The sequence below is a fragment of the Pezoporus wallicus genome, unplaced genomic scaffold (genome assembly GCF_028554395.1).
Source record: "Pezoporus wallicus isolate ANWC-B61680 ecotype Strahan unplaced genomic scaffold, APGP_CSIRO_Pwel_v1 contig_7901, whole genome shotgun sequence".
Classification (NCBI taxonomy): Eukaryota; Metazoa; Chordata; class Aves; order Psittaciformes; family Psittacidae; genus Pezoporus; species Pezoporus wallicus.
The window spans coordinates 11,678-18,934 of record NW_026641041.1 but is presented as its reverse complement, the minus strand read 5'-3'; the positions used below and the strand labels follow the sequence as shown (position 1 = coordinate 18,934).

Here is a 7,257-nt window from a genome sequence, read left to right as displayed (position 1 = left end):
CTTCCCATGTATTTCATATGCTTGCTGTGGAGGGGAGGGCATTTCTGGGTACCACTGAGGGAAAAGGTCCTGGGGAGAGCCCAGGGAGCTGATGGAGGGGTGAGTAATGGAGGTGGCTGGGGAGGGGGGGATTTTGGGGGCTGGCAATGGTGAGGATGAGTGTGGTTTCAAGTCTCAGCAGGCATGAGGAGTTGGATGAGTGAGTCAGAGGAAGTCCATGAGCAACCCCAGAGGCATCTGCAGAGGTCCCTCAACCTGAGGTAGCACTTGATAGTTTCCCCCCATCAGTGGTCTGTGGCAGCATGTGAACCAAGGAGCAAAAATGCTTCAGGGCAGAGGCCTGGGACTACAAGGGCTACCCAGCAAAGGGGGGTGTGAGTGATGTTCTTAAGTTATTCTCCTAAAAAGCAAAGCATTCTGCTGCCTAAGAGCAGCACAGCTGGCACAAGTGAATGCTGCTGCTGCTTTCACCATAGCAGCTGGAGATACAGGAGCCCGTGGTACTATTGGGAACTGACAGTGGTGTGTGTTGGGAGCTTCCCTGCTCTCAGGTGTCCAGAGCCACTGGAGATGCCCTTGGAGAACTTGTCTGGCCTCTGGCTGCAGGTATCAGGGCATCTCAAGTGGTCCAGGATGCCTCTGTTCATGCAGCTGAGCCACTCCTGGATCTCTGCTGGCTGTGGTCAGAGCTCAGGTACCCAACACACATGGACACATCTGCATGTAGGGGTCTAACTTATGGTTTATTTGTAAGGTGACCTTACAGTGCAGCAATGGAGCAAATACTTCATACTGTGAACTACTCAGGAACTAAATTACATGGCATACATTGACCTTACATCCATTGAATGCATTTAACAAAATGAGTTACACATAAATATTCAGGAAAGGTTCAGAATGAGTACAGAGAAGAAAATCATCCAACCAGTGTGTCACAGAAATGTATCTTCGACTGGTCAAAGCTTGCTGTACATCTGATCCCTGAGCCTGGCTGGCTGATACCTCAGCTCCTGCTCTCAAGGTGCAGGTTCTAAAAGCAAGCAAACAACAACCTGCTAGCAAATATACATAAACACAGTGTCTGTGTAAGCTCAGGGTTAGAGAGCCTAGTGATTAGATGTAGGTTATTTCCTTCTTTCTCTGTTTTATTTATTTACAGACCTCAAGATGCTGCTCCTGTGCTTAGTTGTGTTACTTCTTCACCTTCTTCTCTCCCTTTATCCTTTGCTGTTGTCATTGCTCTATTGGTCAGAATGCATTTGTGGAATCATCCTTACAGACTTTCAGCAATCCTTGGGCTCATTGCTTTCCTTGTCTAAAGATGAATCACAGAATCATAGAATCATAGAATCATGGAATGGTTTGGGTTGGAAAGGACCTTAAGATCATCCAGTTCCAACCTCCTGCCATGGGCAGGGACAACTCATACTAAATCATTAGGTTGGGATGGACCTCTGGAGATCCTCTGATCCAGACCCCTGCTCCAGCAGGACCATGTCTATTTGGGTTTTGAGTATCTCCAGCAATGAAGAATCTACAGCCTCTCTGGGCAACCTGGGCTGTCCTAGTCCCATACCTTTCCTAAGGGGATGAGGGACAAGTCAGCAGCACACTATCTGTGATCTGAGGAAGGAGCAATGAGCTGTGTATGGGCATGGAGATAAAGGGAAAAAAGCCCCAAACAAAGCTCTTCTAGTGTCAGTGAGAGCTCTGATCTCCTTGCCCATGGCTGTCATCCAGCTTGCCCCTCCAGAGTGGCCAGGGCAAGTACTCCTTTTTAAGAGCTGGAAAACCACTGGGGAAGGAAGCAGGATGGATGCTGCACAGGGCATGTGGACAAAGCCTCTGAGCCTTTTTACGCTGGGATGTGTAGTGGGGCTTATTTCCGGGGACAACCACTGTCAAACAGAGAAACCCGGCTTCTCCCATAAAGCCGGGTCAATGTATCCTCCAGCTCCTCCAGTGTGAGGAGCTGCACCTCATTCCTATCATTCTCAGCAATGACCGCCCAAGTCTTCCTATGCTTGGCGTTCACCTCGCAGCAGGCACTCGCCCAGAGGTAGCTGGGTTTATTCACCCTCCCCTTGGAGATGTAGTTGTTCCCAGGCACAGCACCCACGACGACATAGGTGTTGTTACAGCCCTGGGTGTTCCTGATCATCGTCTGCTGCTCGTAGTTGTTCCAGGCGCCACCGTTGAGCTTCTCATTCTGGGGCACGATGTTGGTGAGGGTGAAGGTTGCTGTCCTGCTGTTGGAGTCAGAGTGGTGGCTGTTGGGGTTCAAATGGCCCCGGTTCAAACCAGTCAGGTTCTTGTAGTCCTGGAGGACAGCCTGGTGCTTGCCAATCTCCTCTAAGCTGATGCTGAAGTCATTCAAGAGGGTCCGCTCTCTTTCCATAGTTCTGGGATAAGCCAGGCCAATCAGCTTAAGAGGTAAAGAAGAGGAAAAGGGGTTAGTGTTGGGAGTAATGGAGTACGTTTCCCTGGAGTAGAAGTCTGTGAGTGCTGAGCACTCATTTCTCGTTACCTCAGTGTATGAAAATGCCTGAAGCGGAGAGAAATCATAAAGGTGCGCCTCCTCGAGCACACAAGCTTAGAATTTGACTGCTCTTGATCTGACTTGTGACCTTTGAAATCCAGCCTGGGACTGTGGGTAGATGCATGACACGGTGAGCATTTTCTCCTCCCAGGTTTGAAAGGTGATGTGGGTGAAACATCTCCCCTGCCACATCTGGTTCCCTTTCCTCCCATCTCCACATCCTACATCTGCTCAGGGCTCTCCCCAGTGCCTCTCACCCCTATCAATCACGTTCAACCTTCATCTGATGAGGCTATCACCAGCCCTGCTCCTTTATTCAGGCTTTGGGAAAGGTTTTCATGCCTTTTTTAAACCAATCTGTCAACACCCTGGTGTTTTATGAGCTCAGGAAAACAAAACAAGAGCACAGATACCCTCTTTGGGTGTCTTAGGGAGTCTTTGAAGGTGGTCAGGATGGGGCGAGGATGAGCAGAAGAGCCATGGAGCCTTCCACAGGGGAGATGAGGACTCAGCCCCTTCTCCTCTTTGCCCCTCGCTTGAACTATGTGTGGTTGCTGCAGTACCACACTCCTGAAGCACCACTGTTTGCCTCCTCTATACCCATACACCTAGAGCTGTGTTGAGAAACCAATCCCAGAGGTGAGTTTTCCCTGGAAGGGCTATAGTGCATTGCAAAGATGAAGCTTTTTCACTCAGCAAACAAAAAATACCTCAATGCAAGTGGGATCTGCTACTGCAGGACTAACACTTTGTCTCGGGGCTGATGTGGGCTAGGGAGAACAGATGTGCTCCTTCTGCAGCAGCACTGAAAGCAAGTTGGAAATGATCAGCCTCTTGAAGGAGCTCATAATCCCCCAGGAGACCTGGGGAACATAAATATTGCATGAAACCTCTGCAGGAAGTTAACTAATTCACAGATTTCACAGATGGCCTGGGACCATGGTCCAGGAGGCAAAGAGAGAAGGCGTTATCCACCTTAAATGTGGAGGCTGCAGTGGTTGCAGTACCCTATTAGCTGCTTGAGTTCCTATGCAGTTCTATATTAGCTGCTTGAGTTCCTATGAGTAGCAAGTGCAAACAATTTCTTTCATAACCATAACACCTTTTCGTATTTAAGGAAACATATTTAGCCTTCCTCTGGAATAGGGCATATGGCTTTCTTTTGTGGCTCATTTTCACCTAAATCCCCTACTGCTTCTGTGTTCTGAGCAAGGACCTGAATTTCCTCTTCTTCTGTTCTGTAATTTGCTTGGGCTTTCTTACTGAAGGCTGAAGTCTGTTAGAAGGACGTTTGGGAGGGCTTTGTAGTTTGCAGAGATCTTTGTGTCTGATGGATGCTTCTGAACCAAGCCTGAGGCAATGGTGGTAAGCAGCAACTACAGGTGGATGGAGATCGTGCGCTTCTGACTTGAGTGATGCTGATTCTTACTTCTCACTGCCTGAAATACCACTCAATGCCTTTACCCAGTGTTAACTTAACCCTCTCAATGCTGACAGCTTGTTCCTATACTTTTGCACTGGGTCATCTCACCCTGCACTGAATTTCTCTGCACTTCTCTCATGCCACTTACAAAGCCAGAATGACTCAACTGGGAGCAAATATGTCAGGGATGCAAAAGAGATCAGAGCTCAGCAGTGTTCATCCTTCATGTTTAGGTGCTGTTGGATGTCTTTTCGCCATCGCTTGCTCTCCACCACACCATGGGACAGGGGTCATTTGACTTTGTAATGTAATGTAATGTAATGTAATGTAATGTAATGTAATGTGACTTAATGTTCCTAAGAGGTCAAAGTGGCAAAATGGGCACTTTTAGGAAATGACTCATCTCATCCTCCTGCTGATGTCTCAGATGCATCAGAGGAATCATATGGTGAAGGTGTTTGAAGTTGAATGAGACTAATCCCCTCCAGCAGTCCCATTTGCATGCATGTGGGGTGGGTGGGAGGAGAAGGAAGTGTTCGGTTAACTGCTGTAGCTGACCTTTTAATGACTGTAGGGTGATGTGCTGCAAGAGAGGACACTCACCTGGGGCTCAACCAGCCATGTGTTGGGTCTCTTGCCAGCTGCAGGCTGGTAGAGGTAAGCAGAGTATACGGGAATACGCCTGCTCTTGTCGTACAGGGTGGCAAAGTAATACTGGTTCTTGTAACGCTGGCAGATCCAGGCTGGGTTCTCTGGTTCCAGGGCTTCATTTGGGGGGGTTTTCTGGAAGAAGAACTGAGGGCATGAGCTTTCGAAGGATGTCACCAGCTCACTGTGTCCCAGCCAGAGGCAGCTTGCCAAGACCTGCAGCAGCAGCAACAGCATCGTGGGGAGGACTTCAAGTGAAGGAGCTCTTGCTCACCTGGAGGGCAATGCAGAGGTACAATCAACCTGGGGAAGGCTCATCATGGCCTGGAGTAACTCTTGTGTTTGTGGGATATGGTTGCAGAGGAGGGACCCGGGAGAGAACAACAAAGGGACAACTTCTGCCCTCCTGGATATGGCAACATCAACAGGGGAATGAGGGTGAAGTCTAAAATAGGTTTTAGGTGCCTAGAGGAGGCAGCAGTGAGAGAATTTAGCTTGTCTGAGGAGGGATCCAAACCCATCCCATGTCTCATCAGCTCACACAGCAAAGCTTTTTAGGGAACTGAGGCAAGGTCTTGGGACAAAGCCACTTTTTCCAACCTACCTCTGTTGGCCAAGAGCTCAACTTTCTGTTAGCACTGGAGAAATAGGGCTGGAAGCTCCTATTTCTGAATATCACCTCACACCCTTTGTTCTGAGGACCTGCTCACAGCAGAGAACCTGCAGCTAGGCACATACTCTGCTCAGCCACCTACAGTGCTGAGCTGAGATTTAGTCTCACGGGGGATTTGGAAGGGAAACAACAGTGATGCTGCACTTCCTACATGTCTCAGGCCCCATCTAAGTTCACATAGAGATGCAGCTCTTCTGTAACTCCTCTGTGCTTGCAGCAGGATTAGTCTCCCCTATAACTGGGTCAGGTGTTTAACCCAAAGTGGTCCAGCTTGCGGTCCTGAATGCCATTTTTGCCCCAACTTGCATTCTCAGGGTGTCCAACCCCAGACAATGAACTTGCAGATATATGGATACAGAAAGAGAAGGGGATGAAGGAAGCATCAGGGATGACACCTGTGTCTTATCAGCACTCTGCCTGTTGCTGTAGCAATGCAGATACCAAGGGGCAGCTCTTCCCATGGCTGCACAGGATTTCTGCTGATCCACATCTTTAGCTTTGCTGATTGCTTTTTCCTGTACTGTAAAAAGGCACTGGGGCAGGATTTTCTATCTCTCCAACAGAAGCAGGTCCTGTTTTGTCCTTCTTGGGTGTTGAAATGATTTTTAGCAGCCAGCAAGCTCTTTCTTTTTGGAGAAAACCAAGTAATTCCCTGTGATGCTGGCAGTGATGCAGGGTGCTTTATCTTCTCTCTGATACTTCGGGGTAACAGCGATAGCTCCATTTTAAAGCTACAGAGTAGCTTTAAAATAATGAGCATTTTAAATAAGGCAGGACAAGCAGCTAAAAGGATTCATGGAAGAGAAAGCTGCCTTGGCCTCTAGGACACAAACCCCACCTTGGCTGGGGAGGTGGCTGAGCTGAGGACTACCGAAGGCTTGGAAAATTACCTTGCACATTTGCACTTTCTTACACTTTTCCCTGACCCTCATCTGTTACATTCCATTGGATTCAGGCTACTGATGTAGATATACCCTTGCTCTGATCCATGACATCTGGTCCTTTATCTCTTCACTAGTTCTGGATTAGGAATGTGATGACCAACAAGCTGAAAACCTGAAAAGTGAACCTTAAGAAGTGGTTTATCACAATACGCTGCAGAACATGACTCTATCTGCCCTAAAGCAGGCAGAAAAGTTACTGAAAAGTCCTTGTTTTCCACCACCCCCTCCATGAGCTTAAAATACATCTAAGTAACTTAATAACAGATACAGAGAAACCAACCTACCGTGTGGAAGAGCAGCACCTAAAGACTTTATTCACAGGACTCTGCTCACAGCCCTGAAGTGGAACAGGACGTTCAAATGCCTCTGCTATAGACTGAAGCTGGCTGTGGCCTCAGGGTGGTTTATATATGGTCTCCAGGAAGGCAGAGTTGTTTGATTTCTCAAACAGGGCTTAGAGTCAGTTTGTCCAAGGCTGGAGCCAGGACATGTGCTTTTCCAGAGGTCTTTTGCAAGGTCACAGATAGAGTTAGGGCACTCAATAACCCTCCTCTCCCCCCTCCCTTATTCAACAGTTGGATATGACTTTTCCAGGTGACTTGGCACCTGAAATGTAATCATTCAAGGTGTTGTGTGGCTATTTCTGATAACCTTGAATCAAGTCTTCCTAACAGCTTGTAGCCAAACTCTGTCAATAGGCCAAAATAAGACCTTAAATCCACCCTTTCCCAATGTTGTGCTTGGAAGAGGGTACAAACTCAACTCCCATCTGCTCAGTGCATGCTGTAATCAATAGGCAGTAATGCATTAGATATGGGATGTTGCCAGATCAGGTGTAGAGGAGTGCCAGGTTGCACCCTCAGAGCAGGAGGGGACTCTGCACCCAGCATCTTCAGTGCATCTTGTACAACCTTTGGCAGACTCCTGTGCTACAGGAAGGGGTATTCAGAGACAACCAATGCCTGGTTGTAACTAGTGCGTCAGACACAAGCAACGCCTGGTGTTCACTCATAGCTAAACAAGAGCTTGC

The 7,257-nt window shown here is 48.1% G+C and overlaps 1 protein-coding gene across 1 annotated transcript; it reads right to left on the bottom strand.

The window, feature by feature from the left end:
* Window positions 1-1,701: 1,701 nt before the first annotated feature.
* Window positions 1,702-6,666, bottom strand: LOC130605999 (endonuclease domain-containing 1 protein-like). The gene is made up of 3 exons (XM_057421909.1): window positions 6,512-6,666; window positions 4,566-4,884; window positions 1,702-2,425 (listed from the first exon to the last, which is right to left on the bottom strand). The coding sequence occupies exons 2-3, from the start codon at window positions 4,845-4,847 to the stop codon at window positions 1,880-1,882; spliced, it is 828 nt and encodes a 275-aa protein (XP_057277892.1). The 5' UTR covers window positions 4,848-4,884; window positions 6,512-6,666; the 3' UTR covers window positions 1,702-1,879.
* Window positions 6,667-7,257: the final 591 nt, after the last annotated feature.